This window comes from Pleurodeles waltl, chromosome 1_1, assembly GCF_031143425.1.
Source record: "Pleurodeles waltl isolate 20211129_DDA chromosome 1_1, aPleWal1.hap1.20221129, whole genome shotgun sequence".
In the NCBI taxonomy this organism is placed as follows: Eukaryota; Metazoa; Chordata; class Amphibia; order Caudata; family Salamandridae; genus Pleurodeles; species Pleurodeles waltl.
The window spans coordinates 705,449,675-705,471,197 of NC_090436.1; the positions used below are offsets into that span (position 1 = coordinate 705,449,675).

General features: G+C 41.5%; 1 protein-coding gene across 1 annotated transcript in view; it reads left to right on the forward strand.

Annotated features, from left to right (window-relative positions):
• The window catches only part of SPMIP10 (sperm microtubule inner protein 10), a 124,237-nt gene that overhangs the window by 52,482 nt on the left and 50,232 nt on the right, over positions 1-21,523 (forward strand). The window contains exon 2 of the mRNA XM_069227254.1: positions 20,542-20,650. Coding sequence (XP_069083355.1) covers positions 20,542-20,650 — 109 coding nt within the window. The remainder of the gene's footprint in view (positions 1-20,541; positions 20,651-21,523) is intronic.

Below are 21,523 nucleotides of genomic sequence, written 5' to 3' on the forward strand. Positions count from 1 at the left end.
TCAGGCTCTGGCTCCCACACTGATGACAACCAGCCACCCCTTATCTTCCGTCTCCCCTCCACCTTCCTTTTCCCAGTCCAAATCCCCCCTTCCCCAACATACCCAATGCACATAGACAGACTTGCATGCATCCACCTCAAGAGACAATGGTAGCGCACAAAAACACAAACACCACAAGACACGCCGGCACGCACTCAAGCAACATCCACCCGCAGACACAGCAACAGTCACGACTTGCTCTGACACCCCCTGCATCACACACACATCTTTCTTACCTACAGACACCACCACAGCAGTTACTGATACAGCTACCACACCCATCCTACCCACAGGCACCACCCCAGTAGACCCTCAAACATCCATCCCAGTCACCACACCTGCAGACACCACTACCACACACAAACCTACATTCAGCACATCCACCATACATGCAGTCACCACCCAACAGACAAGAGCATCCCCTTCATCTCTACCCCTCTCAGCCCAAGACATATAAACACCTTCACAGACACCCACCACACACAAGCACACATCCATCAATCAAGCACCCAAGACATCCACTTCTACACATCAACCACTCCCTCAGCCTCCAAATCCCAACTCCCTGATTCCCGTCCCCGTGTGTCAAAGAAACTTTTCCTGTGTGACCTTGGCCTTACCCCTGTTCGCCCCCCTGTGACACACCCAAAAGGACCTCAACCCTCTCCAAGGCCATCCCTTCCACCTCCAAGGCTTCCCCTGCCCCTCCTGCAAGCACCCATGCCCCTCCCCTCACCAAGAAGAAGCCCACATCTCCTAAGAAGGATCCCCCCTCCCAAGCCAGCACCAAGCCCAGCCCCCCGAGCCCCTCACCAGATAATCCCTGAGGTGCCTGCCTACCCCCTTGATGCCCCTACCTGTGGAGGTTACATGGCAGTCAGGAGTCAAGTAAGGGCCAAACACAGTGCCTTTTAGGCAACATGCTTGGACTGGCCATAAGGCCTTGGACTTTATTTCCCCAAATTACATTTCAATAAACACATTTGTCCCGCATTTCCTTCCTTAGCTTTCTGTTGTTCCTGGCAGACATTGGTTGTGTGCCTGTATTTGTGTGTGTTTGGTCTGCTTGCTGCTCTATGTTGTTTTTTTGCAGTATGTGAGTTTGTGTGCAGTGCTGTTGTCCCCCAAGGGAAGGGTGCCTGTTGTGTGATGGGTATGTGTGTGTGTAAATGCAATGTTGGTGTCATGGCATTGTGTTGTGTTTGTTGTGGTATGTTTCTTTTTGTGTTGTGTGATTTGGGCATGTATGGTGTTGGACCTGTCCCCCTGATATGGCGATTTTCCACATGTGGTGTGTGTTTTCTTGAGTTTTATCAGTGCAGACATGGAGTGTGTTGAGTTGTTATAGTTTGCTTTGTATTTCAGTGTGCTTGTGTCCATTTAGGTGTGGGTCCCTAGCAGCTGGTTGGGTTAGGGGTATGTCCCATGGAGTTTGAGTTGTCTGTGCTTTGTTGACTTGCCCTTCCCCGTTGTGTGTCTGTGCATGGCAATTAGTTTTGGTATTGCTTGTCCCTGAGATCCAATTAGGGACAATTCCTGTGTACATGTTGTTTGAGGCCATGTTCAACAGGATATGTGCAGCCTCCTCCCATGTATGGTCCTGATGTTCACATCCCAGCTCTGCACGTATTGTTGTTGTGGTGCGCTTTGTCTCTTTTGTCTATTTGTCTCTCTGTGTATTGTGCATGGCATTGTGCTTCCCTTGTGCTATGTGTGTATGTGTGTGATGTCCACATGTGTGTGTGTTATGATCCAATGCAGGGTTGTTTGATGGTGGTGGTGTGTGTATGCTGTGATACATGGATGTATATGTGTGTGTGTGTAGGAATGTGGGACAGTCCTTGGCCAGTGTTGGGTGTTAGTGTGTGGAATGCATTTGTATATGTGCAGTAGTTGTGTTGTTGCTGTGTGTGTGAATGTTGTGTGGCCTTCAGTGTCCCTAAGCCTGTGTTGTGTAGCCATGTGTAAATATCTAGGGTTGCCATGCAGTGTGTGTGTGCTAGCTGAAGTGTACGTGTTGTGGATGTGTGGGTGTCTGTGTTGCAGTATGTGAGTGTGTGTATGTCAAATTATAAATTTAGCTGCTCCCCTTGGCGTCCCCCCCTTTTAATGTGTTTGCCGCTGTGGCGTGCTGTTTTTAAAGGGATGATTTTAGAGATAGCTATGTGTACTTACGGTTGCTGTCGTCCACGTCGGTGTTGATTTTGTTGTCTTTCGGCGACCAGGAGCAGTGGAATGATGTTTGCGAAGGGATCTATGGCGGTTCCGGATGTGTATGGCTGTCTGCAAGTGAGTGTTTCTCTTTGTTTTGTCTGTTTCCGCCAGCTTGTAGGTGGTGGCTGGACCGCCATGGTCACATTGGCGGTGTGCAACCTTGTAATAGGTCCGGTGGAAACATGGTCTCCACCTGCCTGTTTGTGCTTCCAGGAGACTGCGGCGTTCTATGCTGCCTCGCACTGGTGGCATACTGCTGGCGGTCTTCTATTTGTACGACCGTCAGACTTGTATAGTGGTGGTCCGCTCTGCCAGCCCATTGTCGGTCAGCCCGCCAAACTCGTAATCAGCCCTATGTTCTGCATTAGTAGCTGTTGAGGAACTGGCCCACTCTAACCATCTTGGGTGTAATGCTTTCGCTTTAGGAACCCTGTCCTTGGTGTCCGCACCTAAGACTGGAATGGTGGTTACAACAATTATGCTTTTCCTCTGAGCCAGTGGTATTTCTAATATAACAGCTGTCCGGGCTGCAGTCAGTATTTTTTCAGTCAATGCAAAACGCATTTCAGCATTGGAATATATATGCAATTTATATGCAATCAGCACTGTATCACCATCACTGATGGTGACATACAGGGAGTGCAGAATTATTAGGCAAGTTGTATTTTTGAGGATTAATTTTATTATTGAACAACAACCATGTTCTCAATGAACCCAAAAAACTCATTAATATCAAAGCTGAATATTTTTGGAAGTAGTTTTTAGTTTGTTTTTAGTTTTAGCTATGTTAGGGGGATATCTGTGTGTGCAGGTGACTATTACTGTGCATAATTATTAGGCAACTTAACAAAAAAAAATATATACCCATTTCAATTATTTATTATTACCAGTGAAACCAATATAACATCTCAACATTCACAAATATACATTTCTGACATTCAAAAACAAAACAAAAACAAATCAGTGACCAATATAGCCACCTTTCTTTGCAAGGACACTCAAAAGCCTGCCATCCATGGATTCTGTCAGTGTTTTGATCTGTTCACCATCAACATTGCGTGCAGCAGCAACCACAGCCTCCCAGACACTGTTCAGAGAGGTGTACTGTTTTCCCTCCTTGTAAATCTCACATTTGATGATGGACCACAGGTTCTCAATGGGGTTCAGATCAGGTGAACAAGGAGGCCATGTCATTAGATTTCCTTCTTTTATACCCTTTCTTGCCAGCCACGCTGTGGAGTACTTGGACGCGTGTGATGGAGCATTGTCCTGCATGAAAATCATGTTTTTCTTGAAGGATGCAGACTTCTTCCTGTACCACTGCTTGAAGAAGGTGTCTTCCAGGAACTGGCAGTAGGACTGGGAGTTGAGCTTGACTCCATCCTCAACCCGAAAAGGCCCCACAAGCTCATCTTTGATGATACCAGCCCAAACCAGTACTCCACCTCCACCTTGCTGGCGTCTGAGTCGGACTGGAGCTCTCTGCCCTTTACCAATCCAGCCACGGGCCCATCCATCTGGCCCATCAAGACTCACTCTCATTTCATCAGTCCATAAAACCTTAGAAAAATCAGTCTTGAGATATTTCTTGGCCCAGTCTTGACGTTTCTGCTTGTGTGTCTTGTTCAGTGGTGGTCGTCTTTCAGCCTTTCTTACCTTGGCCATGTCTCTGAGTATTGCACACCTTGTGCTTTTGGGCACTCCAGTGATGTTGCAGCTCTGAAATATGGCCAAACTGGTGGCAAGTGGCATCGTGGCAGCTGCACGCTTGACTTTTCTCAGTTCATGGGCAGTTATTTTGCGCCTTGGTTTTTCCACACGCTTCTTGCGACCCTGTTGACTATTTTGAATGAAACTCTTGATTGTTCGATGATCACGCTTCAGAAGCTTTGCAATTTTAAGAGTGCTGCATCCCTCTGCAAGATATCTCACTATTTTTGACTTTTCTGAGCCTGTCAAGTCCTTCTTTTGACCCATTTTGCCAAAGGAAAGGAAGTTGCCTAATAATTATGCACACCTGATATAGGGTGTTGATGTCATTAGACCACACCACTTCTCATTACAGAGATGCACATCACCTAATATGCTTAATTGGTAGTAGGCTTTCGAGCCTATACAGCTTGGAGTAAGACAACATGCATAAAGAGGATGATGTGGTCAAAATACTCATTTGCCTAATAATTCTGCACTCCCTGTATGTATAGCCAGTGGATCCTGCAATTATGCACCTCACTAAGTTAGTTGTGTTGACACAAGTATGTATGTGTGTGGATGCAAGCATGTTAGCTTGCAGTGTTCTGAGAACTTGTGTGTGTTCTGGAGTTCAGTATGTACTGGCAAAGTCAGGACAAATTAAATAATACAACAGTTTCACCTGTTGTGCATAATCTGGTATGTTTGTTCTGCCAAAGTTCAGAAAGCCTAAGAGTGATTGTAGGTTTTTATTGGGTTTGGTGACTGTAAAAGAGTGAATTCTCCAAAGGAATGTGGTGCAAGGATTTTGCCTTCATTTGACCACTCGTATCACAAAAACTGGACACTGAGAAAGGAAATCTTTGATTTTTGAAAAATGAATTTGTAGCCATATTCAGCAAATCTCAAGACTGCGCGATCTACTCTAAGTGTGTGTTCAAGTCATTGTCCATGAGATATATATCATCAACATAAAACAGTGCATCCAAGTAAGTTTCTTGTAAAATTGATGTTACTCGGGCAGCAAACAATCCTGGACTTTTCTTTTACCCATGTAGGAGTCGACATAATTTTCTCTGAATTCTCAGGGTGCTGAATGCTGTTAGATCTCTGCTTTCAGGTGCTATGTTTTGGCAGAAAAATACATTTGAAATGTCCAGTGTTGTTTTATGTTTTTTGTGGGCTATATTGTTCATTAAATCAGTACTGTGTCAATTTTCAGTTGCAAAGGTACGTGGATGACTGTTTAAATGTCTATAGTCTAAGTCTATGCAATAGGAATGATCTGGTTTCATCACAGGAAAAAATGATTATTCAATGGGAGTTACGCAGGGCTAAATGATGCCCTGATACTGTACTTGTGAAAGGATTCCTCTCATGGGAGCCTTTGTTTCATGTTTAATTGTGTATTGTGGTTGCACTTGTGGGCTGAGCATTTAGGTATTATTTGGTAGGGGGAAACTCTTATCCCAACCTAAATGATTATGGTATAATGTGGGGCTTGTGCAGGAGCCCAGTCTTTGGCATATGCCTGTTTAACTGAACAAACTCAGACAGCCAATATACCTCAGCCAAGAGAATGTCATAGGTGTATGTTCAATTTTCCCAGAAAATTACTTTAATAGTATGCAATGTATCACCCTTAATTTAGATGCCCAAATAGTAAGGTCTGTCCCTAGGGTTCACTTGCCGATCTGGTGTTTCAACTTAATCAAATACACTAGTTGCTCTCACAACCAAAAACTCTTGAAGAATTCATAGAACTATCAGGCAGTGTTAGTGCCCACGTCTTGTTCTGAAGGAGCATTCCCAATATGTGTGGCATATTTAGCTGAAATATCTGGCACCTTCTTCATTTGAAACTGGGGTTTTTGTTGAGGAAGTTTCTCTTCCTTTTATATGACGATGTCAGATGAGCGATGTAATTCAGCTTTCAGTCATATACTCTTCATTTCTGTGTTTGTTCTGCCCCCCTCTGTCCAAGCATTTGCCGTTTGAGTCCTGAAAGGAACAAGAAGGACGTACATTAGCGTACTGATAGCTATTAGGCTGTTTAAGTGTATCACAGTTACATAAATTATAACGCTTTTCAGTGGGCTTCAGTTGTGGAGATCCTCCTGTGTTTTCATTTCATCCTTATTGTTTTGTTTGTCCCAGCATTTTCAATAAGACTCAGGTAGCTGCTCGATATAATCTACTTCAGAGTTTCCTTTAACCTGCAGTTTATTAGGCCTGGCTCGAAGATGTTCTCAACTTTCAGATGTGTGAGTGTCTGCAATAAATTTTGGTAATTTGGGCTCTTTGTCCACAGCCGTAACCTGCACAAGGCGTTGACGTACTGCCAGCGCTGCTGCCTCCCCTTTAATATCACTTAAAATAATTGAGGAAATGGTGGCAAAGTTGACAATTAATTTCATCCCCAAGTCCAGGGCAGGGACATTCATTTTGAATCTTTGTTAATACTTAATGCAAAATTGCAATAGACGGTGTACTTTGTTTTATGGTATATGTGACAGCAAAGACGATGCTCCAGGTGGCACAGTTTTCTATAGGGGGAACTATACAAAGTGGTAGACACATTGTGAGAATTTTCTGTTTATCTTGGGGTCCAGTACGGGGAAACACGGCTTCAACCTAGTTTGTTTTATGTGTAATCCAAAATGGAATATCCTGCTGCCTGGTAGGAACCTTACCCATAATCATGTTAATAGGGACAGAACTAATTACAGGCACAGCTAACTGTAGCTGCACATCTTCAACAGCCCTTGCTGGGGCAGTTATTGTACACATAACAAACTGCGTTGGAAGTACACACCGTCCGTGAACAGGGAACATGGCGGCCTGCTAGCTGCGCTGACCACAAGTCCCTGCCCTCTTGCCACCTGTGAATCAGAGGCTCTCCTACCTCTCCTGCGGCTCATCGACGCGCTTGAGAACGACCGTGCCGGATGTGCGCCCCATGGCAAAGGGATCCCCCCAGGTGGGCTGGGACGGCGCTACGCCTCTCCCCGTCATCGTCTTCAACACGTTGCCTCCAGATAGCCTGGTCGATTCGCCGGAATAGAGGGGCGGTGGCCAGGCTACACTACCGGGGCGGTTGGAGGCGAGTCAGCACAGGCTCTCCTCTTGCATTTTCCCAGCTGGAGCAGAAGCTAGGCAGGGGGCTGCCATTAGAGCCCATTTCCATCAGAGATTTCACCAGTATCAGCCAGGTCACCCCGGGGGGACAATCCTGCATGATCCCCAGACATCCATTGAGGCCTGGGGCCAGGGCATGGCAGCAGGGGTAGAAATTATTCCTTTCTAGGCCCGGTTTGGACCATTTGGGCCCCTCGCCAGCTACATCTAACTCACTGGTAGATATTGGGCCCAAGAACAAGCGCGCTATTAAATATAAGCCCCCAATTTATTAGCAATATCAGCAACACTCTGCAAAGGGGGGCACCCTTCCAAAATAATAAAGCCCCACTAACTAAAAACAATAGAGAAATAGGAGATACTGCGAAACTTGCCACTAAGAAAACTAAAATCACTCCCTCACTCAGGTTCTTTTTTTAAGGTACAGGAGCAGATTGACCCACCCATTCAACAGAACATGTTTACCCCTCTAGCAAATATGGACGCTACTACAGCAGAAGAAGTATCTACTCCGTCGGACCCACTACAGAGTTTAGTCACTCAAGAAACAGGGCAAACTATGCCAGGGGGATTTCACATTATCACAGGAGATGGAGGTTGCACGTAGTAGCATAACTTGCATGGACTCTTTACTTCAATCTATATTGCAAGAGATGAGAGACAAGTTTGCTATATCTGAGTCTAATCAGGTTAAAATCCAAGGACTCTGCGATAGTCTTGATGCTAAAATTACTAATCAGATGGAGAGGTTAGGGGCTATGGAGTCCACTATTGGGGTGCTACAGATCGAGGCGGAGGCTAATAGGCAAGAACTTCACACCTTAAAACAAAATGAGAAAGACTTGAGAGATAAAGTAGAATCCTTGGAGAACCATTGTAGGTGGAATAACCTTAGGCTCTTTAATATTCCGGAGGGAGTGGAAGGAGACAGTATTAAAGCCCTTTATATAGCCTTAATTAAAGAACATATTCCCACGGTAGCCACCATTGACCTCGACTCGGAAATACAGAGAGTCCATCGGGATCCTTTCAGGAGGAATCCCAACAGAGATAAACCCAGGAAGGTTTTGGTTAACTTTGCCTCCTACCGAATGAAGGAGCAGATTCTTACAGAGGCTCTCAAAGTACAGGGCTTTAAGCATGACGGTTGGTCTTTTTAAATAAGGTCAGATATGTCTAGGGCAACGCAAGACCAACGATGGAAGCTGGGGACGCACATGCAGGCTCTTAAAACCTTAGGTGCCACTCCACAGCTGAAGTTTCCGGCTACCCTGAGGGTAATGCAGAGGAATAAAATGCACAATATGAGAGATCCTCAAGTTATAGCACTAATTGAAGAGATAAAAAAGGAGAGTTAGCGGGCTCTGGAACAGCAGGGCTCAGGGGTAGGATGATCCACCCATTATGGTTAATAGGAGGGTTCCCCAGGGGAGGTCAAGGGATGGGTAGTTTTGAGGTGTCACGCAGCAAAATGATTTGGTTAAATTTTCACTTGGTGAGGAGCAGATGGGATGAAAAAGAAGAAAAAAAAGAGTCCTCACACATTAAATTAATTTCTGGGTTAGACAGGAGGCAGCGGTTTGTATCAGAACAGGATGACGGGGTCCGACGTTATGTCTAATCTTAAAATTCTTACCTGGGATGTAAATGGTCTCAGAGTATGCAGCAGGAGAAAGAGAATCTTTTAATTTTTAAGATTATCTGTCAGCCATATTTTTCTCCTGCAGGAGACACATTTAAGATATGAGGAGTGGATGAATATTCTTAAGACACAAAAATGGATTTCTAAGTTTGCCTGTACTCAACAATCTTGCAACGTGAAAGGGGTAGCAACTATTGTGAAAAATGGGATTCAAGGTAATTTGACAGATGTGAATGCTGACCCTAGAGGGAGATGGGTATTGGTGAATATTAAGCTAGATGGGGTTGGGTACACTCTGGTCTCTTATTACGGACCCAATGTGGATGACCCTGGTCCACTTATTGATTTATATGTGCAATTGTCAGACAGAGCCAAGAACCAGATAATAGTTGGAGGGGACTTAAATGTTCTGCTCAATCCCACTCTAGACAGATCTACCCCTAGACCAACTGTTAGCACAATTAAAATGAGGAACTGTCTGCACAACATAATAAAGAATGTTGGCTTGTTTGACCCCTGGCAAATTAAAATGGGGCAGACCAAGGAGTTTATTTTTTGGAACAAAAAATATGGTCATGCCTCTAGAATTGGTTTTTTTCTGATAGATGTGAGAATTCAGGAACAAACTAGCGGGCATTTCTCACCAGCCATGTCACCTTTCAGATCACTCTGCTGTTCAGCTGGATGTAGTTCTCACTGCCCACGTGCATATTCCATATGGACACTAGATAGATGTCTTCTGGGGGAGGAAGAGATTATACAACTGTTGAGAAGGGATTCCAAGGACTTTTTTTTAGATTAATTTGGGCTCAGCATTGATAACCACAGTTTGGGAAGCATATAAGGCTTTTATTCGCGGGAAACCGATTAGCTATGCAGCTTATAGGACTAAGAGAACTAAAGCTATAATAGAGACCTTGGAGGGTAACCTCTTCAAATTTCAAGCTCGGATGGACACCTCTAAGGATACAACAACGCAGGTTGACTTACAACATCGTATTCAGGAAGCTAAAAACTCACTTGAGGCTTTCCTGGAATCAGTTGTAAGAAGCAAATGGGAAGCCAGTAGACTCGTGCATTTTGAGTATGGAGAAGGATGTGCAAGGCTATTAGCTTGGAAAACCAGGTCTGACAATACTAGAAATATTATTAAAAGTATGATGGATGGGTCGGGTAGGGTGTTCTCAGAAGATCATGATACTGAAGGAGCATTTGTTAAATTCTTCTCAGAACTATATAAGGAAGACACTGTGGCGTCGATGGAGGTGATCGAAAACTGGTTTGGGGTGGAGGGGGAACACCCTCCCCAGGCTAGAACCAGACAAGGATCAGGCCTTTAATCAATGTTTCCAATGCGGGGAGGTAGAAAATGTTATTACCGGTTTAAAAAAAGGGAAGGCCCTGGGCCCAGATGGGATTGTGGCTGAATTATATAAACTTCTAAAAAAAAGAGCTTGTGCCAGTTTTAACTCAATTGATGAATTTGATATTCATAGGGTCTAACTCGGTTCCGTTTTCATGGAATTAAGCCATTATAACTTTAATATTAAAACTGCAGAAAGATGTTAGGAGATGTGAGTCGTACAGGCCCATCTCACTGATTAGTAACGTTTATAACATTTTTACACAAGTACTTGCCAGGAGACTAGACAAGGTGATTTGTGATCTGGTACATAACAACCAGAAAGGTTTTAGGAAAAACCGTCACTTAAGTGATTTGGCCCATGATTTAGTCTCTGCAATTGACATTTCTACTGTTACTAATACGCCTCTCACCATTTTAACAATTGATGCTGCAAAAGCATTTGATCGGGTGATTTGGCGTTTTTTGCAGGTAGTGATGGAACATAATAACTTAGGAGACAATTTTCTTAAGGCAATTAAAGCTATTTATAAAGTACATATAGCTAGGGTTCTGATTAATGGCTCCTTATCTCCACAGTTCAAAATTGAACAAAGAACATGACAGGGATGTCCCCTTCTCTTCAATCTATATATTGAACCTTTGGCTAGGACAATCAGATTAGATCATAGAACAATACCTTTTCAGTGTCAAGGATGGGTCCTGAAGGAAGCCGTATATGCAGATAACCTCCTGGTTTATACGCAGGATCCTCAGAGTTCATTCCCGGCACTTTTTGAAACTATAACCGGGTTTGGGGAAATTTCTGGCAATTTAGTCAATACCGATAAATCTGAGGTGATGACTTGGAATGACCCACAAGATAGTAAGCTAGAGAAAGATGGAATTCGCTATCTTGGGGTAAAAGTGGTAAAAAACTTGGCAGTGATGGCCCACATGAATTTTTAAAATCTTTTTAGGGAAAATAAAAGGCTCTTTGCCCGATGGTCGCATCTCCAACTTTCTATTTTAGGTAGAACAAGCTTAATAAAAATGGTGATACTCCCAAAATTCACGTTCATTTTTAATACTCTCCCCTTATTTTTTAAAGCTGACTGGTTACGGAAATTGCAGGGGGAAGTAGTTAGTTTCATTTGGGCATATAAAAATCCAAGAATAGCCTTGAAAAAATTGAGGAAAAAGAAGCTAGATGGAGGAATTGCACTTCCAGACTTTCAGCTTTACTACTGGGCATTCCACTTGAAAAACATTAGACCACTATTTTGTAAAGAATACGGACCCCCCCCCGGTTACAGGCAATAACAGGCAGCTTTTGGGAGCAGGCTACATATTTTCTTTATAAATTTGGCCATCCCAGATACTACAAAAAAGTAAGATTAGAAGTTCTTAATACCGCCTGTAAGACATGGTTTGCACTGAGAACGAGGTTAGGAATTCCTTATTATAGTGAGTTGACCCCAATTTGGGATTTGCCCGGTAAACCGATATGTTTACAAGAAGCCTTAGCTTTTCCACTGATAGAGGGAGGAATTGTAGGATGGGGACAAATAGATACCAGTGGTTCTGCGATCTCATGGGAGTTCTTATCTGACATGACAAATGCTAAATGATCCAGATTTAAATATATACAAATTAAATCCTGGGTACAAGGAGAGCCCGAGGTCAGGCTTGTTACAGATTGGGAAAGTGAAATTATAGGCACTCAGAGGTTAAAGAAAGAAATTTCAAGATGCTATTGGGTATTAATACAGGCCGAGGATGCCTCTCTTCCTTCACCCGTAGAGGGGTGGAATTCTGATTTTCCAGCACTTAACCTTCTTCGTATTTGGCAAACATCTTTGAAGACACTTTGGTTCGTGGTGTACAGAGTTTATTGGACTTCCAGAAGGTTAGCTAAAATAGGTTTTCAAAAGAGGAGCAATTGCCCGAAGTGCAGCTTAGAGGGTGTAGATGACATACATTTTTGGTGGCGGTGTCCTGGAATAAAAACATTTTGGGAAAATGTGGGCAAGATGTTTTTATTCATTATAGATGGATGAGCAGAAATTAATCTACCAATGACTGTATTTGGGCTATATGAGGGTCCTGGGGGAAACATACATGATAAATTGACAATACCTTTGGACATCTTTCTTTTTATCTAATATTGATAGCACAGTGGGAAATATGTGCTAAGTGGATATCCAGTTTCCCCCCAACTCATACCGACTGGCTATTGTCGGTGAAGAGAATTTCTGACCTTGATTGCAGTAATGGTCAGCTCAAACGCCAGACAATGTGGGAACAATTTTTGACTTTTGATAGAATCAATTTTTCAGAGTAGATATGTTTGGGACAATCTTTCTGCAGTTGATTATGATAAGAGTCCAATGATTAATTTAGACGCAACAAATTTTCACTTTCTTCCCCCCCATACCTCCTCACTTCATTTGATGGAGGATGCATCTCAGGTGTCCACTCTCGTGTCTGGGACCTGACAAGAGTCGAGACATGGTAAGACCTCTCCTGTCTTTTGTTGTAAATGAGGACTCAAAAAAAAAAACTGTGTTAAACAGCTAGATAGTCTAACCAGACCTGTATACAGGGTACGGAGTTCACCAACATTTAATGGTGCTGGATTTGGGTATACAGCCTGCTAGAACTACTGGCCAGGTTGCCCCATCATTACTGAGGGGACTGTTGTGATATTAATGGCTTTAGCCTTTGGAGTAACGTGGAACATCATGACATCATATGCTTATAATGTCAGGGAATTCCATGTTCCTTCGTCGGCAGTTATTTACTCTGTGCCCCTTTGGATGGAAGTAGATGCTTTCTCTCTTCAATAAAGTCTTTAAAGAACATTTCTGGACTCTGTTTCAACAGTGTGACAACGAGGATGAACAACGGGTGGAGCACAGTTTTCATTAATCTGCACTTTCATTTTACTAAGGATACTTCTGGTGAGAGCTTAACAGGTGGCTTCAGTAATTGTAATCGCGCGTCTACGTTTGTATTCAGTGCTTTTGTTCCAGGACGTGTTACTGGGAGCACACATTTTTTTTTTTTCGATGCGCGATTTGTTTTTTTGTTTTGTAACGAGCATTCCGCTCGCACTGCCGCCTATTTAACTTCACCTCAATTTTCTCGTCACACACATGAAATTCCAGTTCTGCAGTACACCACGCAGTGGCTTATGCACGTGAGGATTTCTTCTGCGTTTCTTCTGCCCATCGCCCGCAGCTTGAGACTGTCTCAGGGCGTGCCTCAAGTATTTTAAACGCCGCACGCGTGCTAATCTCTTTCAGCGTGTTTGCAGTTTGTGTCCTTACATTCAAAGAAGGTCCTCGGCTGCTAAAGAAAATAGAAGAAGGACTTCAAGAGAAATAGAGGATGGACTTCAGCCTTATCTTCATTTTTCGGCCATGTTTCTTTGGGATAGTAGGAAAGAAGGAGATTGAATTCATGTGATTGACAAAATTCTTTTTTTTTGGAAACAGAAGTCTGCTTTATTTCAACAGGTCGGCCATCTTAGTAGTGTACTGTACTGTGGACTTGTACTGTTTTAAACAATAGAGTACAGGATACTTATAACCATTTCTTTATTTTTAATTCATTTTTGGACTCATTTTTTCTCTTCTCAGGCTGTGAGTACATAATGCAGAATGTTTCACCTCCAGCACCCTTTTTACAAGATCCTGGGGAGCTCATTCTGGAATGGAAACTGTGGTTACGCTCTTTCAAAGCCTATTTAAGAGCCATTGACGGTCATAAGTTCAGACCTGAAAGAAAAAAAAGTTTAATGTACTACTATTTGGGCGTTGAAGGACAAAATATTTTTGATCATTTACCTGCTTATGAATTGGGCGAAGAAGAAGAACTGGATGAATTTGAAATGGCAATTGCTCAGTTGGACAAATATTTCATAAAAATGAAGAACATTGTTGTTCACAGGTATAAATTCTTCATAAGGTCACAAAATCCTAATGAGAGCATTGACACTTATATTATAGCTCTGAGAGTTTTAGCTGCCAAGTGTGAGTTTGAGAATTTCACTTCTCAGCTTATTAGAGATCAGCTAGTTGCTAGATGTCATTCTAAAAGGATTCAAGAGAAATTGTTAACATGTAAAGATCCTTCATTAGATAAAGCTATTGACATAGCGAAAAGTATTGAATGTTCTTTAGAAGATGCCAAGCAATTAGAAGTATCCTTGTCCAATACTACCATTTCTGCTGCGGTGACCAATGTTCAGTGTACTGATAATAAGAAACAAGTGTGCTCTGATAGGAAACAAGATTTAGCTTCAGGTATGAAGAATACTAATCAGTTTAAGTTTAATCAGAGGATTATTTGCTACAGATGTGGTTCGTTGGCTCATGTTTCTGCTTTTAAAAATTCTCCAGCGGCAAGTCAATCGTGTAGGAACTGTGGTAAATTGGGTCATTTCTCTAGGGTCTGCATGAGTGTGAAGAAGAACAATGTTCGTTGTGTGACCAGCGAAGATACGGACAATGCTGATAACAACAATGAGTATGTCTTAGTAGTCAAGGAAACAACAATACCAATATTGATGTGACAATAGAAGGAGTGGTGATTAAACTGTTGGTGGACACTGGGGCGCGTATCACTATTGTGTCACAAGAGAAGTTTAAAGAATTTTGGGCCCACAAAACTCTGTTACCTCCTGATGTCTCTAGTGTTGCTTTTGAAGGGAGCAAAATTGATTTGATTGGTTACTTCTGGGCATCTTTAGGTATTCTGGGTGAGTTTAACCAGGGAAAAGTTTATGTAGCAAAAAGGGGTATCAATGTTTTGGGTTTGATTCAGCAAGCTGAATTCAAATTGATTATCAAACCTGGAAGAGACAAACCTGTTTCCTTTGAGAAAAGCAGTGCGAATTCTGTTCAGACTGCATTAACAACATGTTCGCAGAAATTTTAAAAGTTATTTCAAGAACAACTAGGAAAAGTAACTAATTTCACACACATGATTAAGCTGAAACATAATGTGGTTCCTGTGAAACATAAATTGAGAAATGTACCTTTGAGCATAAGAACAGATTTATCTAAACTATTGAAAAATATGTGTGAGCAAGGTATAATCGAGAAGGTTGAAGCCACTTTATGGCTCTCTCCCATTGTTTTAGCTAAGGAAAGAACAGGAGATCTTAGGATGTGTGTGGACTTAAGAAGTCTTAATGAGGCAATTTAGGTGGATAGTTTCCCCTTACCAAGGATTGATGACTTAATTACAAAAGTAGGGTTCTCTAGTTGGTTCACAAAGCTCGACTAAAAGTCTGCTTACCATCAAGGAGAACTAGATGTTGAGTCCAGACATTTAAGAGCTTTTATCACTCCTGATGGAACTTTTCAGTTTTGCAGGTTACCTTTTGGCCTAGCATCTGCAGCTGCAGTTTTTCAGAGACTCATGTCGGACATGTTCGTAGACAATCCCAATGTGGTTATGTTTCAGGATTATATTTTGGTCTTTTCTGATACCAAAACGGCTCATGACAAAATTCTGGAAAGTGTACTTAGTACGCTAGAAAGCAGAGGGGTGACTTTGAGTGAAAGTAAATGTACTTTCAAGACTAGAGAAATCGAGTATCTAGGTCATGTGTTATCAGAACAGGGTATAAAACCAAGACCAGGTTTGGTAAAGAGCATTCTGGAAGCTCCTGCTCCAAAAACAAAAGAACAATTATTGTCATTTCTTGGTTTGTGTGAGTTTTATGCCAAATTTTTGAGAGACTTTGCTAAAAATATTGAATGTTTCAGATCTCTGTTAAAAAAGAATGCCATGTTTCTTTGGTCAAATGAGTGTAACAAGATGTTTGAGTTGATCAAACAAGAAATTGTCAAAGCTCCAGCTTTACAGCTTTTTTCTGAAGAGAGGAACACTATTGTGACAGTGGATGCTTGTGAGTATGGTTTGGGTGCAGTGTTATCTCAGCTGTCAGTTGAGGGAAGTGAGAGAACTATAGGGTTTGCTGCAAGAACTTTGTGGCAGTTTGAGCGTAAGTACTCTGTAATTGAAAAATAACTTTTGGCATGTGTGTGGAGCATTGAAAAGTTCAAGCAGTATTTATGGGGCAGACATTTTGTTTTGAAAACGGATCATCGTCCTTTGGTAGAAATCTTATCTGGTAAGAAGACGAAACAGTCCACAGCTCGTATTGCAAGACTATCTGCTAAGTTGTTAGAATTCAATTTTTCCATAGAGTACATTCTTGGAGGAAAAAATTGTAGAGCAAATTGTTTGTCGAGATTGCCTATTGTAGATGAGGAAGAACAAGATTCGGAGATGGAAATTGAAGAATGTTTTGTGGCGTGTGTCACTGGCAGTGAAGTTGTGATGAGTGAAGAAACATGGATTAACTTAGTTAAGGGTGACAAGTTGCTGTGTGAAGTGATGAGTTTGGTTAAATCTGGTTGGCCGAAGGAGAAGAAGTTGTCTACAGAATTGCAACCGTTTTGGAAGGTTTCTGAAGAGGTATCCATTGCAGGAGATAAGTTAGTTAGAGGCAACAAACTTATTCCTCCAGAGTGTACCAGGAAAGACTTGATTGTTAAGGCTCATTCTGGTCACTTAGGTGCTAGTATTACTAAAAGAAAATTAAGAGCTGACTTTTGGTGGCCTAGAATGGATAGAGAAATCAATGAGTATGTGAAAAATTGCACAAGATGTAGTAGTAGTAGTGACAAAGTTTTACTCACGGAGGGGATTACTGACTCATTTGTTTCCACACCAGCTAGAGCTTGGTAAAAAATTGGTATTGATTTTCTCGGTCCTTACCATTTATTACCACCTAACTTGAGATATTTTGTTGTCATAACTGATCATTTATCAAGATGGGTTGAATTAGAACCTGTGAGATATCCTACCACACAAAGCGTAATTCGGTGTCTTAAGAAAGTTTTTATCCATGAAGGGTTTCCAGGGCAGATATTGACGGACAACGGAGTTCAATTTCTTTCAGCAGAAATGCTTCAGCTTCTAGTCAAATGTGGCATCAAACACATAAAGACTCCTCTTTATCATCCACAAAGTATTGGAATGCTGGAACGCTTTAATTGTGTTCTATGTGATTGTATTTAGGCCACGTACAGGAATAATATGTCTGTAGAGAAAGCTATTAATTAACTTATGTGGTCTTATCGAACCACACGTTGCTACTGGCAAAAGTCCTTTTGAACTTATGAGAAGGAGGGTAGCATCCACTGAGTTGTCTCCCTTTTGGGTAGTAAAATCATTTCATGTGAGGAGCAATTTGAAAGAAATTTGGCAAGAGGCAAAAGCAATTCCGATAATATGAGCAGAGGGAAGTTGAGTGGTGGTCACTGTAATAGTGATAGGTTAAAGGTAGCTCATTGGGTAAGAGTGAAGAACCCTGTCTTGGCAAGGAAAGGTATGTCCAAGTTTAAGGATTCACAACAAATTTGTGACATACGTAAGAATGCTGTGAAATTGTCTGATGGCAGTTGGTGGAGCACTTCACGCATTGCGCTAGATCCTAGAGTGCATTCTCAACTCAGTGATAATCAACCTGCTAAGAAAATGATGAAAGAGTTAGATGAAAATGAAAGAAATAAATATAGAAGAAGTGCGAGAGCATATTTGAAACCAAAAATATTTCAAGATTTTGTTGTGTATTAAATGTATTACTATTTTAGGTATATTTGCATTAGTGTGTAACTTTTCTTATAACTGTTATATCTCTTGCATGTACATTTTCCTAGTTTTTATAGTATAAGTTATTGTTGTTTTATAATTTTAAGTATATTGAGATTTAAATTTGTGTAATTCAGCTTTTTGTTTTAAGAGGGGAGAATTGTTGTGATATTAATGGCTTTAGCCTCTGGTGTAACATGGAACTTCATGACATCGTATGCTTATGATGTCAGGGAATTCCATGTTCCTTCGTCGGCAGTTATTCACTCTGTGCCCCTTTGGATGGAAGTAGATGCTTTCTCTCTTCAATAAAGTCTTTAAAGAACATTTCTGGACTCTGTTTCAGCAGGGACCTAGTCTCACATTTTGAAGTGGATGTGGGAGGGTGCCAAGGAACCAGTTGTAATGTTCCTGAAAAGTTAATGCTAGTTCTAATTGATTATAAGGCCTGTATTGAGTAGTGGCTGCAGCCTCAGTGTAAGTCGGAAATGTCTGTGTTGTGGCATCTGCTACAGGAAAACTGACCCAACTATAAAAATCCTTTCAGTCATATGCATTGTGAGCCTTGGCCATGAAAGTAACATCTTCACCCGTAAGAGGAAGTCCTTGTGCCAATAAGTGTGCTGGAGCAGCATGTCTATAATTAACAGGAATGTTAATTGCATTTGCCAAGGAGAGGTAATACTTTTAAAGTTCAAGCTTGAACAACCTACAGACAAAAATAGGGGTTTCCTATTAAGCTGAGGATGATTAATCCAAAACACCATGGACAGCTCTGTGTAAAGGTACAAAGGGGTTCTTTGGCACACGTAAAAACTACTCAGGAGACTCATTAAATAAGTACCTGACCTTGAATGTGGTGGCACAATGTTAATACAGTTCCTACAAATTAAGTAGGACTGTGTATCGGGTCGACCTAAACTTCAGGATATAGGGACTTAGGGCCATATGTATGAACACTTTTTCCAATAGACACAGAATGGGTAAAAACCTTTGCTACATCTGGCCCTTAGGCCCATATTTATACTTTTTTAGCGCCTCGCTCAAACTTGCAAAATACAAATGTATTTTGTAAGTTTGCACTGTTTTTGCGTCAAAAAGCGGCACAAATGCGGCGCTAAAAAAGTATAAATATGGGCCTTAGTCCACATATACCAACAGAAAATGTTGACACAATTCCTAGCTAGTTCATAGTGCCCAATATGAACCCGTAAACTTACCAGAGTACCCGATGGTATCAGCAACCTTGAACATGACTACTCAGATTCCCAAGGAAATCATAGAAACAGATCTACCCCATTGTTGTTAGCTTGCATGCACAAAGTAAGACACAAGAAAATACGAATATGTATTTTTAAACATTTATTGAAACAATCATATTCTTGTATAGAATGTATGAGCTGCAATTATTAGGCAGATGAAATAAAGCCTGGTAACCAGAATTATGAGAAAGGTAAAAAAGATAAACAATTCAACCATGATCTTACTGCGTTGTTACACTCCTATCTGCCACTACCTACACTATTGAGAGCATACTGGGAGTACCCTCTGCCATATCAGCTGGGATAGCCTAACCCCCCTTACCTGGGTAAGATGTACCGGGAAGCCAGGAAGCCACTCTGGTGTAGTGCAGGCTATCGTCCTTTGCAGATTGAAGGTCAGAGTCAGCTGGGCTGCATCTCGGTCACAGTGCACCGTGATTATCCTTGCAGAAGTGCTCCTCTGCTGAATGTAACAAAGAGGCATTTTATACAGTGAGAGCACTTTTCATATTGCACTGTGTCAGAGATGCAGAACTGATGTAATAATTTGTCTGCAACTTCTGAGCTATTTCCAACGGACTATCATGATACAAAGGCATCATGTTGTATGTGCCCAGTCTTGGACGAAGTGTAGAGACTGCATGGCACCAGCGCTTACCAGGAATAGCCTGCATGTACAGTGTCTTCTCAGTATTATATCACTTGAGTCTAAAACCATGTAAAATGTCACCATCAGAAAAAGATACCAAACTAAAAATGTGCAATCTAAAATAGAGACCCTGCACAGACAGGAAGACCAGTGTCCAAACACCCTGGAAAAAGTCAGACTTGTTTGCTCAGTGAAATTTAGGGTAGGTATTCACTTCATCCCCAAAAAGCACAAAAAAAGAAAATAAATGGATGACACTCAAAGTATCTTGTTGAAGAGTGCCCACCATTTTAGATTTAACCACCTTGCAAATGTCACTCACTCTGAAAAAACATTTGTAGGAAATGGAATTTGTCAGAACCGGTTTTTCAGTGTGGGTTTTTTTGTCCTGTGCTTTAATAATGATGGAGCCCTTGCCTTCTCTGCTAAGCCATATTTATTTACAGGAAGGAAACCTAAGTGGATAACCTTGCTCATGATTGAGATTTTGCTTTCCTTGTGTGGAAGCGTAGGCTCTATGTCTTAAGTAGTCTACCCGTCTTTCGCTCCATGAAATACTAAATGTATTCTGCAGCCAGATATTTCCTAGCTATAGTTTGAGGGGTGGTATTTGTTTACTTTTGATAACAGACATTACAAAATGATATAGTTATGGAAAAATATTCACTCCTAGAAATTGGTTTGTGGTTCTGATTTTTGAGTCTCGCAGTTGCATTTCATACACAGCGTGTTCATTTGTGCGTAATAGCATGAAGAAATCTTATCAAGCAATATAATGTGACAGAAACTTATCTTAGATAGAAGGACTGATGCTTACATTTGACTTTTGTTTTGTGGAGTATGTGTAACAGAAAAGTTTAACCTGTTCTTTCTCTCATTCTTTTTATAGGTTAGTGCACGCTCATTTCCCACGGATGTCTAAAAGCCATCCTTTGATGCCCAAGCGTTATGTGATGCCCTGGAAACAAGATATGGTGAACAGAAAGCTGATTTCAAAGGTGAATTTTAACGGTTGAGGATAAAACAAGAACATTTTCCCTTTTTGTATTATTTCTGTATCAGGTTAAGAAATTACCCTTTGTATACGTTACATTGCTTATCAATGTGTGAGGTTGTGCGTTTGTGTGAATGAGTAGTTGGTGGAAAAGATGAGTGACTGGCTGAGTGGGTTGATGCTTAGGAACCTGTATCAGCAATACAGCATATTCAATATCATGTATTATATATTGTAAAATTAGCTTTGAGCCTGACAACATTTCAGTTTGCATCTACACATCTTCATTCCCACACTAAACACCTTCTCGTACTCTGCAGACCTGCGTAGAAGAGCATGTGCCTCAAGTCTTTACATCTTGCTTATAGAGCATTCTACTAAGCTGCACTGTCTTTTCAGCTAGAAAACGTCACTTTTTCCACTTCCACCTCAGATGATTTTTAGACCTAAATTGGACATTCAAGACATAAGAAAGGTTGAATTTCAAAACCCAATTTTCAGAGTCCATGATGAAAATCTCTGTAATACTCGTCACTCTCAAATAACACCACCTGTGGTTCTGCAGTCTATTGTGAACTTGGTGGGTCATTGAGTAGCACAGGGATCTGCTCATAGTATTCTGTTCTCCATCTTGCTACAACATTGACATTCCATTTATAAAGCACTGAATAAATAAAAGTGACATAACATGAAACCCAAACATTTTGTCTCCATCTCCCCAGACACACTTTGCACACTCTCAGCCTTGGTCTACACATGCTCATCTGTACTCTGAACCTCATTAGCCGTCTCTGCACACTGTGAAACAATACCTGCTTTGTTAGGCAAGCTCATTTTTAATTTACTTGACAGATGGGCAATATTTCTGCAATTATGG